This window comes from Panthera tigris, chromosome D4, assembly GCF_018350195.1.
Source record: "Panthera tigris isolate Pti1 chromosome D4, P.tigris_Pti1_mat1.1, whole genome shotgun sequence".
NCBI lineage: Eukaryota > Metazoa > Chordata > Mammalia > Carnivora > Felidae > Panthera > Panthera tigris.
The window spans coordinates 73,904,147-73,919,325 of NC_056672.1; the positions used below are offsets into that span (position 1 = coordinate 73,904,147).

Consider the following 15,179-nt stretch of genomic DNA (forward strand, 5'->3'; position numbering starts at 1 on the left):
CTTTTTTTTTTCTTTTGGGAAGAACTAACAAGATTCTAGCAGTCATAAAGGTAATCACTCAAGATGAGCCTCGATGGGTTTCCAATGGAGTTTTTGTGGTCTTGAACCAATGTCCATAGCACATCCATCCATCAGAAAAATCTGATTATATATCAATATTTTCTTGGTCCATGAGTGGATACATGGATGGGGTGTATTCTCCTTGAGGACACTTAACATTCCTATCCCTCATCACTTTCTGTGCATTCTGTTAACAAGGGATAGGCTTCCAATTTAATTCAGCCTCAGACTGAAGAATCTGAATTCAAGGTGAGTGAATCAATCAGCTATCTAACAGCTACTCCTAACAACCACCTCTTAAAGAAAAAGAACAGAAGACGTAGAAATATGATTAAATGGGCATAGGAAATCAATAAGGTATACACCAAAAAACCAAATGTACATGTCATATACATATATAATACATTATATGTTTATAACATTATGCTATATGCTATTGTTTTGAATTACCTTATGTGTACACACAGCTATACAAACAATAAACATGCAAGGAAGTTCCAACTTCGCTATTTATACAAATTAAAACAGGATACTTTTTTGTCTATCAGATTGGCAAAAATGGAAAAGAAATATAATATCCAGGGTTGGCAAGCCGGGGAAAAATGAAGCATATCATATATTGCTAAGGTTGGTAGATGGGACTGTAAAATAACAAACTCTTCCCCAAGAACAATCTGGCAACAGCTACCAAAGCCTTAAAAATCTGCCTATACCCTGAGCCAATGCCACCTCGGGAAAGGCAGCCCAAATAATTTTTAGAGATGTGCTTACAGATTAATGTGCAAGGGTACATTGTCTAAAGCAGCAATATGGACAATGTTAAAAACGAACTGTCCAACAAGAAGAAATTAGTTAAATAAATCATGCATCTCTTTGCTCTGACGTAGCATGCAATCATTAAAAATCATGTTCTAGAAATATTTATCAGTCATGATACACTGGTGAAACAGACTCAAAATTACGTTCAGAATGGCAGTTTTGTAGAAAATTCCCAATACAAATTACACACACAGGCACACAGGGGACTGGAAAGACAGCAATCAAAGTGTCAATAGTGGGGTGCCTGGGTGGCTCAGTCGGTTAAGCGTCCAGCTTTGGCTGAGGGCATGATCTCACAGTTCGTGAGTTCGAGCCCCACGTCAGGTTCTGTGCTGACAGCTCAGAGCCCAGAGCCTGCTTCAGATTCTGTGTCTTCCTTGCTCTCTGTCCCTCCCCTGCTCATGCTCTGTCTCTTGAAAATAAATAAAATGTTAAAAAAATTGTCAATAATGATTATTTCTGGGTAGAGCAGATTATTGATGATTTTTCTTTTTTTTTTTTAGTTTTTTTCCTTTGTGTTTTCCTGGGGTTTCTGAGTTCTCTAAATTGAACCCATATCTCTCGGGTCATTAACGTACACGCACACACCCACGTTTTATTTTAAAAGCCCAGGCAGACTCCTCTACTCCTCCTGTTTCCTATGAACCAAACAAGATGGCCCTTTCTTTGTGCAGTCTGTGACAGGGTTGATGGCCACCAGCCTTTTACACGAGGTCCGGGAGACCATGTGCGCATCTTACGATGCCTACGTGGCAGACGGCATGGACAGATTCGGAGACTCCGCTGATCAATCAATGAGATGACTTCCTAAGTTACAGGTTTATCCTAATGGGGGTTGAGTGGAGGTCACAGTTAGTCTATTTAGGGAATTTCCACAGACAATGAACAAAATAAAATCCTGACAAAGGTCAGGACCTGGCAAGAGAGATAAGAGAGAGGGAAAAGAAAAAAAAAAAAAAAAAAAGGCAAAGAGTGCCCAGTGCTGCCTCTGAATCTAAAGTCTAGTCACTAAGATGCACAGACCTTGCCCAGGGCAGGGCACTCATGGGCTGGGCTGTCTGGTTACTCGTGAGTTTTCTAACCGAATGGCTACGACGCCATCTCAATAAAGAAAAAAATCAGGGAAGAGATGCACGTTTAGTGAAACGTGTCTCTGGCCAGCACTGTGCTAAGCTGCACACCCACCAGAAGGTGGCAATGAGCATGCACTTTGGAGGCCAGAAGCCCTGAGTTCAAATCCTATACTGGTGACTGATCACCTCCTCTGCCCAGTGCTGTTTCCTCTCCCTGGAGGCTGTGCTGGAGAGCTGGTGGGAAGATGCCCATATGGCCCTGGGGGCACAGAGAAGACCGTCCACAGGGGCCACAGTTATTAGTGTGCCCGGTATTATAAGCTTGGAAGCATCTTATGTGCTATGTGTTTTATACCAGGAAGAGTCTTATCTGGTGGGAAAACAGCCCAACCTAGTGGTGTGAACATAGCAGGTAATCATTAAATGTTCAAATTAATCGATGCATCTAGTGCTTTAACATGGCAGTTACCTGCAGGACCATTAGTATCCTCCTTTTAGAGATGAGGAAATTGAACAGGGAAAGTAAGTAACTTGCCTGCCATTTGACTATCATTCCCATTGTTCCCATTACAACTTTAGCGAAAAGGGAATTGGAGAATCAGTGAGGAGGGCACCTGTTGGGATGAGCACTGGGTGTTGTATGTAAGTGATGAATCACGGGAATCTACTCCTGAAGCCAAGACTACACTGTGGGCTAGCTAACTTGACAATAAACAAATTTTAAAAAGGAAAAAAAAAAAAAGTATGTTTGAGGCCCCACATGTACAAAGCGGCAGAACCTGGGTTTGAACCCAGAGCATCTGGCCCCAGAGCCCAGCCTGAAGCATCATGGGACACCGCCTCTCTCTGGCATTCCCTCAAGTCAACAAAACCTGGTTTTAATTCCTAGCTCTGCCACTTCCCACCTTTGTGACAACAGGCAAGTAACAAACTCTTGGCAGTTTTTTGCACAAAAAACAACAAAAGTGGTACCTGCTTTGAACCTGATCGGGCTGTCACGAGGTTCAAGTGAGTTCATACATAGAAAGTACTGAGAACACCATCTGGATTGTGGTAAGCCCTCAAAACCAAAGTTATCATCAGCCGCAGAGCAACTGAAGGAAACACCAGGAGATGTGTAATCTGTGTCACAACAAGTGAGGCAGGTCACTACGCTGAAGGAGCTTCGAGGGGAGAAGAGAAGGATTCCCGAGGATGGGGTAGCTGAGGGTGGGCGGGCAGGTGTGATGGGAGGACCTCACAGGGGCCGTGGGTGTCAACGGGTGCAGGGAAACAATGCCTTGTTTCAGAGGACGCTGCCTGTCTGGCCAAGGGTGGACTGCACTTAGGGAACAGCCAGAGAAAAGCACTCTCTGCAGGTAAAAGGGCTCGCATCACGGGCAGCCTGGACATCAGCAGGCTCTCGGCTCCACTGCAAGGCACCAGGCAGGGCAAAGCTTGGTCAGATACCAATTCAGAAAGCGTGCCCGCCCTCCAGGACGCTGAATGGACTAGTGGGCAGATGAGCAAGACGGGAGACAGACAGACAGCGAGGAGGCCCCTGTGGAAATGTGGTCTGACTGGGGCTGGGGAGGGATCAGGCCTGGAGGGTCTAACTTCGCAGGGGCTGGTGCAATCCCCAACGGGGAGACTGCAGAGAAGGGGAGCAAGTCAAGGCTCCTAACTTGGGAAATGTCCACGACTCGTGGGCAAGAGGTTGAGGTGCCGTCAGAGGGGTCAGAAATGAGCCAGGACTTCCACAGCAAATAAATGCTATTCCTAATACTGGACAAGAGCTGAAAATGTAAATAAAAAAAGATAAAGACCCCAAAAGGAGGCCCAGATTCTGTTCCAAGAGACAACACGGAAGAGAGGAAGGGATTTGGGGGAAGAGAGGAAAGATTCTGAGGGCAACCTGAGCATCTTGATTTGAAACCTCAGGACCAAAAGGACTCATGGAAGGAGGAGAGGGCTTAAGAGAGTTTGGGGAAACCTGGGATGGGCTTGCCCCCCTCCCCCAGGAGAAAGAGGAGGAGGCAGGAGAGGGATGAAGGTCACATTGGGCCCAGACGCACCACAGAACACCACACCCTCCACTGGCCAGCAGGATGCAAACGCCCGAAGGAAAACCCCTCCCCAGACTTCTGCCAGCAGCTTCCCCACCTGTCTGGGTAACTTCTGAAAGCTGGACCTCTTTCCTTTCCTTTTTTCTTTTCTTTTTACTTTTCTTTTCTTTATCAGAAGCCTCTTAATGAAGCCTCACACACCATTTCAGATGTGGTTCAAATACATTCCAGGCTTTTGGGGTTTTTTTTTTGAAGTACAGCTGCCCATAATGTCAAATCACCGCTTTCAACCTGCATTAATTGCTCTAATGGGTTCTGGAAAAACAGCCACCTTCTCTCCCTCATCAGGGCCCCTGGAGAGCCCATCAGGGAAGGATGCTGGGGAACAAGGATGAAGACACAGCTGACCTGGGAGCCACACTGTCACACACTGGCCTCTGGGTCACGGGTCTGCCCCACCGCCCCACGTTTTACAATCCCATCCAATCCCTGGGCTTTATTACTGCTGTAAAACAAAAATGCAGATGCCAAAATCCAAACGGGAGCAATTACATTTTTGAAGAAACTCTGCCTATATGGGAATATTGACCCGCATTTAGTAAATGACTCTGCAATTCAAACGGCTACAACGCACCTGATGTAGCAAGAGGGCTCTCGGCCCCAGTATTTTCTTCCAAAGGCATTTTTTTTTTTAGACTGAGCAAGCACAACAGAAGATTTTCAAAGCCAAGAGGATGCAGTCGATAACATTTTTCATTGTAATGCCTGCAGTGGGACCTCCATGGCCGTATTTTTCAAACTTTTGATGGGCGACAGCAACAATAACCCATTTGTGAGGACTATGCCAGGTTCAAGGGTGAGGGGGTCTGGGTCACGGAGAGGCCAAGGGAGCCGCTCAAGGTCACAGCCAAGTAACAGTCACATGAACCCAGGTCCACTTCCAAAAGCCATCTCTAACCTCTTGGGTACAGACCTCTCTTCCCTGGATTTTCCAATATATCAGCTGACCTTGCACATCTGGAATCAGGCTCCAAAGCAGCTAAGGATGAGGACAGTGTGGGTCCGCCTCTCTAGTCTTTACATGGACAAATGTTGGGGATGGGTGCAGATCTCAAAAGAAGGTGGTGCTTTCCAAACCTCATTGTGATTAAGACTTGCCCAGGGAGCTTGTTAATTCTTGAGCAAGCTACATTTCTGAATCACTACTTCCAAGGGATTTGGAAACAACCTTTTAGATGTTACTTTACTATGTTCTTCCCTGTAACCTGCAGCTTTAGAATCTGGCGAAGAAGACATCTTGGGACTTGTTTATGGGAGGCTGAAATATTTCCTTTGCATCCCAAGTTGAGGGGATGCTGATATTACGAAAATTCAGGTAGAGAGGAAAAATAACTAGGGAACTGGCTGCCAGCTGAAGCAAAACCACAGCCAATTTAGCAGAAGGAACACAAATTCTCAAAGGGGAAGGAGGTAAAGGATCTGGGACTGGAAAAGAAGAAAAAATAAATCCACTTGTGCATTCTTGGTAGAGGATAAAGTTGGTTTTAAGCATACGTGTGACTGGCAGGAACTTGGCCTTCACCTGAAACGCTGGGGCTTCTTGAAACCTGAATAGTGCTGGGTTTTGGTTTCGGTGGTTTGCTTTGTTGTTGTTGTTGTTGTTGCTGCTGTTGTTCAAGAAAAAGCAGGAAGAAACATCTCACCCAAAACTGGTCCATTGATTGCTTCAGAATGCATAAATGATTCTATTTTGGAATCACAGACACAGGCTGCAGAAATAACCCACTTCTGGGAATGGGGTTTTAAAATTAAGAGCAAAGCAACAAATGCACTAACTGAAGAGGTCTCGTAGGGAGGAATGGGCCACAGACGATAGTAAAAGCTCTTGCCCACCTAAGCACAGGCCACATTTTTTTTAAAGACCTTGGTCGGGTGCCTGGGTGGCTTAGTGGCTTAAGTGTCTGGCCCTTGACTTTGGCTCAGGTCATGATCCCAGGATCGTGGGAATGAGCAGGCCCCACACTGAGTGTGAAGTCTACTTAAGATTCCCTCTCTCTCTCTCTCTCTCTCTCTCTCTCTCTCTTTCTCTCCCCCCCCGCCCCTCTCCCCAACTTGCAATCTCTCTCTCTAAAATGAATGAATGAATGAATGAATAAATAAATAAATAAAGGCCTTTCACTAAAGGAGTGATATAGGGTTTCCTATTTATTAAATGTTTTTGTACCTAGTAAGCCACACGATTCCATACCCATCGCGGGAAAGGCAAGAGGGAGAGGACTATGCCCATTTCACAGCTGCAAAGACTGAGGTATCCAGAGATGTCACATGATCGGCTCACAGCCAAACAGTCAGCTTTGTGATAAATCGTACGTTAGAGCCTACGGCATTCCTCAATTATTTATTTATTTTTTTTTTAGCCAGCACCAATTACCTCGCAACACACGAATTTTCTTCAGATACCACGCTCAGGAACCAAGGGATCCTGAACTCACCAGCACTGCATGGGGAGCAAGAGCGTTCTGTTCATTAGGCAAATATTTATCTATGAAAGCATCTACCATATTGCCAGGCCTTGTGGAGGTGCTGGGGTACGTGAGGGAGCAACGCAGACCAAATCTTGGTTTTCATGGAGCTGACTTGTAGTGGGGAAGGCACACGACAAACAGACACGGTGAAACGTCCTTCCAGTAGTGACAAGTGCGCTGACGGAAATTACAGCAGGATAAGGGGATGGAGTGGGACAGAGTGTTCCAGGGATGTGGAGGCATGTGGATGGCACACCGCTTGAAACCCTTGGTGACCTGTGGCCATGGGTGGGGCCATGCCCCCCGACCCCCATGACTCCCCGAGGGCAGGGGCCATTCGTCTCTGAACTCCAAGTACCAGCTACAGGTCTGGGTGTGCTAAGTGCTGCTCAGAGCATGCATGGATAGATGGCCCCCACGAAGACAGGCTGGGCTGAAACATGCCACCCTCTCTTGAGGCACGGGCATCAGACGCCCCACTTAATAAAACCAAGTCTTTGGATGGTGCCTAAAAGGCCCCCGAAAGTCAGGCACAAAGTATGACAGCGGCTTGCCTTCCAGCAGGGGGCCTGGCATTGTCCTCCAGGAAGCTGGCTGCATAAGGGCTTGGGCTAGGTTCTAGGCGGGCAGGTAGGGCAGAAGGGCCACTTCGTTCCTAACCCCAATGGTGACCTCGAGCTAGTAATTTCTCCTCCTGGAGCATGACCTTCCTGGCCTCCCTGCCTCCCCGGGGAAAGAGAAAACTGGCACACAGAAACACTCACTGACACCAGCCTCCTCTCTTCCCAGTCGGGTTCCAGTAAAGCAAAGTTCAAACACAAGTGCCCCGGCCCCACAGTGCTGCCTCCTGTAGCTGACGCCAGGGGTGCACAGGAAACAAACGGTCTGATTCCTGTTCCTTGCACCCTTTGCCACCTGCCATGCTGTAAGAGTAAAATGTAATGTTTGCAGAACAGAAATCTTTAAAAAGCAGCCCCCACCCTGAGGCACAATCAAAAGTCTGTGTGAGCTCTGTGTTAACATCAGGTTCTTGCTTGGGGGTTTAAAAAAATTAAAAAAAAAAAAAAAAGGGTGGGGGGAAGAAAACAGAACAGGTTTTGAAAGATTTGTATTTCAGCCTCCACCCACCTCCAGCCATTAAATGTCATTCTTTCTAATCAAATTGTCTGGTCCTTGCTGGGCACTAGTTTGGGGTTCCTGAGCAGTGGACACGAAACGCTGCCCTTCCAGGTCATAAAAGAACCTTGCTGGGAAGCCCGTTGGACCCTAATCCCCCAGGGACGCCTGCTTCAGCACAGAGCCCTTTGCCGGGTGGGGGTAGAGGGGGGATTATGGCTCGGAGGAGATGTATATGTGCTGGGCGCATGAGCAGACAGGCACGTGAGGGGCTGCATGCACTTGACAGGTACGTACAGGCTGTGTGCTGTGTGGCAGAGGTGGGAAGCAAGAGCACACACAAAATCCAATTAGTCGGGGGTTAAAAGATCGTACTTCTCTTCTCAGTTCCATCCAAACGATGAATCTATGGCAGGTAATAAACAACGCCGGGTTTGTCGGGAAAGGGAGGTGACGGCAAAACAAGAGGCTAGCGCTGGAGTAATTCTGTATCTCTTTCATGTCCAGCTTCAAGTCCCGGAGGGGGGAACCTTCTACTATAATAGTATCAATTCCTAAAGCATAAGGGCATTCTCACCCAGCCTACAAATTCTTCTTCCATTTGAACAGGAAATAACCAGTTGAAAGAGGATTTTGTCCAACACAGGCACCGTCATTTTCTAAAACCTTGAGTATCAGCTTGGGCCACATAAATAAATACGGTTAAATTAAAGAAATGGACCCTCTCAAGGGACTGCATCACACCATGGATCCAGCCAAGCAAACATTCTATTCACTAAAGAGTTTATTAATAGTGAGCTTTCACTGTGTCATTGCTGGCAAGACCCCCAGCCCCCAAGAAAGAGAACAGGGCCAGGGGAAAGTCTGTGCATGCCCGTGAACCCATTACCCACCATTTCCAAACTGGAATACGGTAATAACACCAGCTGCATTTCAGATACAAAGTTGGAAGTGGTAATAACTTATAATGGCTTCAGCTAACCATGTACAACAGGAAAATGACAAATGTGTCGTTTAGAACATGCCGGATTAAATAACAATGACGTATATTGACACGGATGGATTCTTTGTAGGTTATTATGCAAAAAAAGGGAGGGTGTGATAACTCTAATTAGATGAAAGGGCTGGCCACTGGTTTTAACTCCTGGAATGCTTCAAATTCTAATATGTTCCTTGGATGTACCGGGGCGGGGTGGGGGGGGAATGCTGAGAGTGTAATGAAGCCATTCAATTTTTATCGAGATGAGACACACACATCCCAGCAGCACCGGATACCCCACGTCCTGCAGAATTAGGTACTGGGAGGGCAAGCGGGTAAGTGGCTGTGATTTTGAGCACTCCCAGGGCACTAATGCCACAATCCTACTGCTGGTTCCTCGTTTGCTCAGGAACAGCACCAGAGCTGGTGTTCTTGGGTGGAGGGACAGCAGTCAAGTTCTCGTCAGTACTGTGTGTAACCCATCAATTTCCTGATTTAGTAGGAGGCTACACGAGAGTGCCAAGATTCTCATCTCCCAATCTTTAGACAACTGTCTTAATTCTGCCTTAAATGAAATCAATTCCAAAAGAACAAGAAAACACCAGATTAGACACTCTAAATGCCTCGTGTGTAGCACAATACTGAGCAAATCACAGATGGTCTGAGCTGGAAGAGACCTTGGGCAGCCCCCTGACCCATCCACCTTGGAACACAGAGAGGGTCAGTGACTAGCACAAGGTCACACAGCAAGTATGTGGCAGAGCCCAATGCAGCATCCCTGGTCTGCGGGTTCCTTGGCTAATTTACCAAACCTTTTTGGCTGAAAACCTTTGAAAGGTCTACTTTTATTATTATTATTATTAGTTTGGCTCCTGTTCATTCAAGATAGAGTTTTCAAAAATCAAACATTTCAACATAATTGCAAATAGTAAATGGCTTGCCGTATCTGGACCTGTCACTGCTGATTTAGCAAACAGGCTTCAAGAGAGGGAGGGGAGCTCCTAGAGAGAGGACAGAATCCTCACTGAACTGCTCTGGGCAACAACGGATACTTGATTTGTGAGACAGAGAATTGGAAAAACTTTGTATGTCCAATCTCCTCTGTTTCCTGGGAGGGGTGGCCCTCTCTGACTCATGAACTCTTCAGTAACTTGATTCCTAAAATTTAATTTTCTTTTTATTACACACAGACACAGACACACACACACAGACACACACACACAGACACACACACACACACACAGACACACACACACACACACACACACACACACAATCTCTCCTTCCAGAAGTTCAGAGGATCTTTCCTCCCTCTTTCTACCTATGAGAAAAAAATAAAAGTTTGAGGGGCGCCTGGGTGGCTCAGTCGGTTAAGTGTCTGACTTCAGCTCAGGTCATGATCTCACGGCTTGTGGGTTCAAGCCCCGCGTCGGGCTCTGTGCTGACAGCTCAGAGCCTGGAGCCTGCTTCAGATTCTGTGTCTCCCTCTCTCTCTGCGCCCCCACCCCCCACTCGTGCTCTGTCTCTCTCTCTCTCTCAAAAATAAATAAACATTAAAATAAATTTAAAAAAAAGAAAAAAAATAAAGGTTTTAAAATCGAAAACACATCTCACATCTCAACAGCCAAAACACAGAAATAACCTGAGTGCATATTGACAGGTGAATAGAGAAAGCGTGCGCACACGTGCACGTATGCACACACACACACACACACACACACACACAGCGGAATATTATTAGACCATAAAAAATGAGGTCCTGCCATTTGTGACAACATGCATGAACCCAGAGGACGTTATACTAAGTGAAATAAGGCAGACACATAAAGACAAATGCTGGATGATCTCACTTACAATGTGGAATCTAAAAAGCCCAATTCACAGAAGCAGAGAGTAGAACAGGGGTTGCCAGAGGCCCGGGGTGGAGGAAACAGAAAAGGTGGAGGAAACGGAAAAGGTGGAGGAAACAGGAAAGGTGGAGGGAACAGGAAAATGCTGGCCAAAGAGTACAGACTTCCAGTTACAAAATGAGTACGTTCTGGGGATCTAACACCCCGACTGCTGATTGTAATTAACAATTTTGTATTGTACACTTGAAATTCGCTAAGACAGCACATTTTGAGTGTTCTTCCCACAAAAATAAAATAACTACGTGAGGTGATGGATAATCAGCTGGATTACAGTAATCATTTTACAATGTACAGGTATAGCAAATCAACACACTGTACACCTTAAATGCATACAATTTTTATTTGTCAATAAAATAAAATAAATAAATAAAATTGTCAATAAAATAAAGCTACTTCAATAAAGCCAGGGGAGGAAATAAATAAAGAAAATAACAATGAAGAGAAAAAGAAAATATGTCTTGCATTAAATGCAATGTGGTATATGGAACAGAAAAAGCAGAAAAACTGGTGATATTTGAATAAAGTCTGGAGTTTGATTAAAGGAATGTACCTTTATCATAAAAGCCTCTGACATGGTGCCCTCCAGTGCTGTAGCTAATAAGGAAGGACTGAAAGTGGAGAAATCCAAGTTAAGGGCAGTTTGTTAACTAGTAGAGAAGCTGGAGTCCCTTTTGGCTTGCAGTTAAGGGACTTGCTGCCCTTGGTCTTGTGGAAATGTGTCAAGAGCTCCAGGTGTCCCTCTACACTGTCCTGAAACTCCCAGTCCGTCCTGTAACCCGGAGGTGCTCACAGAGGCCCCAGAGACAAGGTTCCGCCTCCTCCGTTTTAAATTCCACCCACGGAAAGTCTGTTTCCCTTTTCCCCTGGAGTTAAGGTGACACAAAGCAGTGTGCATTCTGCCTGTTGCTTCTGAAGGTTCCAAAGGGGTGCATTCTGGGTTGGTTGCGTCTGGCTTTGGCCAGAAGAAGGGCACCCCGAGGGTGGAGTTCATTCTGCCTTTGTAGACCCCTCTGTAGAAAAAGTGTGACAGGGACGCCGGTGGCTGCTCAGTCCAGAAAGCTCTCACCCAACCAAGGACAGTTCTGCTCCTCTGGCGACACAAAACCATACCACAGAGAGTTTAGGTTTTACTAGACCAGCTAAGGCCTGGCCTGAGTCACAGAGTAACGGGACTACGGTTCAGATACAAGATGCAGAGTGCCACTGATGAAATCGGGGAGGGCTGAGCTGAAGCTCACAACCGAGCCCCTCCAGCCACCTGGCATGCCTGAGACTGGAGTGCAAACTGACAGGAGAGCTCGTGTTTTGAATGGCAGGTTACCGGAGGCCTTTCCAAAGTCCATCTCCTTGTGATGAGTTAGTTACAGGAGTCTTTTAAAATTGCCACTAAAACTGAAGCCACGTTTATAACTGACCATTTGGACTAAGTATCTTTGGAGTATAAATTCATCATCCGGGAACTCCAGACCTTCTAGGGCCAAAGGCTAACGGACTATTTCTTTATAAATATATGGAATGTCAGATAAAGGGAAAAGACTGATGTGGGGGGAGGAGACAGAGAGGAGGACAGGTGCATGGAAATCCACAAGAACCTGTGTCTGCTCCTGCACCCTCCCACCCCAAACAGTATCAAGCAATCAGGCTTCCCCCAGAAGCAGCAGAGTAGTGTCTAAAATCCTCAAGGGGCCAGGGGCAAAAGGGTTGGCAACAAAACAAGGAAAGGCAAAGTCAGGGATGAGACGGTTGTCAGCCCCAGGAAAACAGTCAGGAAGTGGGCTCAATTCACACCTGACCACAGGTCACTAAAGAGGACACAGGAAGTAGCCCTGGGCCTCTGCTGCTTAAGCATTTCCCCTGAGCATTTCCCAACAGCCAGCAGGCCCCAGCTGGTGTCCAAAACACCTGCACCTAGGAGGACAGGAGGACGCAAGGCAGGGACAAAAGGTGGGGTGGTGAGAAGCTGGGTCACAGGGCAGCCCAAATCCGTAGGAAGCATTTTCTTTGCAGAAGCAGAGTATGCCACTGTCTCCCCCGCGCCCTCAAATTCTTCACTTCCTGTATGAAGGTGGGCATAGGTGGCCTGTGTGTATAAACACCGGCAAGGGATCCTTGAATCCGCATGTACACCAAACACTATCCATCTCATACTCCAACTGGTTTTCAACAGCCCTCGGCGTGAGATTTAGCAAACACGCAACTGCTTTAAACAGCCTGATTAAATCCTTAGGAGACTGTCCCCATGAGGTTATTTTTCTCAATTAACAGACACAAAAAGTGCAACTACTCTTAAGGGGGTGGAGGATATATTTCTGACATCCAGGCAGGGGACTCATTTCCAACAAGGCTAAGGACACTTATCCCATCCAGTCACTCCACTGTCCAAGTGAAGATCCAGAGGTTTGGAAAGGAAAAGTGACTGGACCCAGGACACACAGCCTGCACATGAGCAGCCGGGTCAGATTAGAGCTCTGTGCATCACCAGAACAGCTTCCCTGGGCTACTATGGTGCCAACAAAACTTTCTTTCAGGGGCAACACCCTGCAGAACTAGAATAGCAACAACAGCCATGTGGGGGCCTCCCGGTGACTACTGGGAGCCAAGAGGAGACCTTACCCTTTCTTAACACTCATAAGACTTCCTGTACCTTTCCACACTTTGTAATCATACATTTGCCTGAGTATTTGATAAGATCTGTCTCCCCCACACTACTAGCCTTTATGCCTCACGAGAGCAAGGTGCAGGTCTGTTTTACCCCTCACGGTATCCCCAGTGCCTGGTAGCTATTGGCTAAAAAAACCCCAAACACCTAGATGTTCCTGTTCGAAATAAACATTTTTTTTTTTTTAACAAAAAGGGGGCCCAGAAAGATTAGGTAATTTTCCTAAGCACACACACAGGCAGAGCTACTGTCACTCTGCCCCTGTACTCGTCCCCAGATCACAGACTTACCTTGACGGCCTCAGCGTGGGTCACCCGGGCAAGGGATTTGTCGTTGACACGCAGAATCTGGTCCCCGACTCGCAGCCCTTCCTTCTCGGCCAGAGAGCCTGGCTCCACCAGCGACACATAGATGCCCACGCCATGCTCCGAGCCCCCGCGGATGCTGAAGCCCAAGCCCTCGTGGGCCTTGGCGCGCCTCAGGCTCACCAGGCGCACCTCCCCCGGCCCCGCGCCGTCGGGGCCGCCCCAGGCAGGCTGCCGGTAGGGGGTGGTGGCGGGCAGGTAGAGGCCCTCGGCCGTGTACTGGTCGAAGAGCAGCTGGTCGGAGCGCGGGATGACCAGACGCAGCATGGGCAGCAGGCGCCGCTTGACCGGGCTGTCCAGCAGCACGCGCAGGGTGCGCACCAGGTCGAAGACGTTGCGGCGCGCGTGGTACGCGTTCAGGCAGTGCGTGAACTGCTCCCGCTCCGCCTCGCTCAGCAGCGCCGTCAGCGCCTGGTGCAGCTGGCGCACGTTGGCAGACAGCAGCCGCAGCCCCGCGCCCCCGCCGCCGCCCGCCCCGGCCGCCGAGCCCAGCGAGCCGGTGGAGGACGAGCTCACCGACAGGCCGTCCAGCTGCGCGTTCATCTCCCCGCCGAGGCCCGGGCGGACGCGGGGCGCGCGGTGGGGCAGCCGCTGCGCTCGCCGGCACTGGCGCGACAGCCTCGGGGGGGGGGGGGGCGGCGGAGACCGCGGCTGGAGTCTGGCTTCGGGGCGAGCGGGTGGGCGCGGAGAAAGGGGCTGGATCCCGGGAGACGCGGAGACGGCGCCGGAGTCTGGGTTTGAGGGGCGCGGAAACAGTGGCAGAATCCCGGGGGGATCGCGAAGACCGCCGCTGGAGTCCCGGGCGCGCGAAGACACAGGGGTCGCGTTCCTGGAGTCCGAGGGGCGCAGAGACGGCGGCTGGAGTCGGGAGGACACGGACACGGCGGCCGAAGTGTCGGCAAAGCGGAGACGGCGACAGGGTCCCGGGGGACAACGAGTTGGCGGCTGGAACCCCGAGGTCGCGGAGGCTGCGGCTGGAGTCCGGGGGGACGCGGAGAGCAGCTACATTCTGGAGGGCACAGAGACGACGGGTGTCCGGAGTGGGGGGCGCAGCAGAGCTGACCGCCCCGTCACACCATGTCCGGGGCTCCCCCAGCCGGGCCGCCCGTTCCTCTCGGGCTGGGGGACCCCAAAGTCATAAGTTGGGGTGGGGGCGCTCTAGTCCCAGAGCCCCCCGAACCGCAGCCGGTGAAGCCGCGCGGGCGTCCGGCAGGTGCTGCGGGGCATGTCCGGGGATGCGGCAGCCCAGGGACCCCCCGCGCTCTTGCGCCGCCCGGGCGCAGACGAAGCCGCGCGGCCTCGAGCCGGGACTTTGCGAACTGTTGAGCTGCCCGGGGCCGATCTTCCAGCGAGTTCCGACGCCGTCGCCGTCGCCTGCCCAGACTTGGCCCCGCCCCCTTGCCCCTCCCCCTATCTCCCCCTCCCCCCCCCCCCACGGGCTCTTCAGGAAATGACGTCCCGCATCGCGCCTGGCGGTTGCCTGGAGACGGGGTGAAACAGTCCAGCCCAGGGGAAGAAAGGGGTGAAGGTGGGGGTTGGGGTGGGAGGAGCTACAGGGGCACTGCGAGTCCCCCTCCCCTCTTCTCCCGCCGCGAGTTGAGATAAGATGGGCTCCAAGCCTAGGCTCT

General features: G+C 49.4%; 1 protein-coding gene across 4 annotated transcripts in view; it reads right to left on the reverse strand.

Annotated features, from left to right (window-relative positions):
* Positions 1–14,950, reverse strand: part of WHRN (whirlin) — a 95,223-nt gene extending 80,273 nt beyond the window's left edge. For all 4 annotated transcript variants that reach the window (XM_042964655.1, XM_042964654.1, XM_042964652.1 and 1 more), the window contains exon 1: positions 13,477–14,950. In XM_042964655.1, the coding sequence (XP_042820589.1) occupies positions 13,477–14,094 (618 nt within the window). In that variant the 5' untranslated portion in view covers positions 14,095–14,950. The remainder of the gene's footprint in view (positions 1–13,476) is intronic.
* Positions 14,951–15,179: the final 229 nt, after the last annotated feature.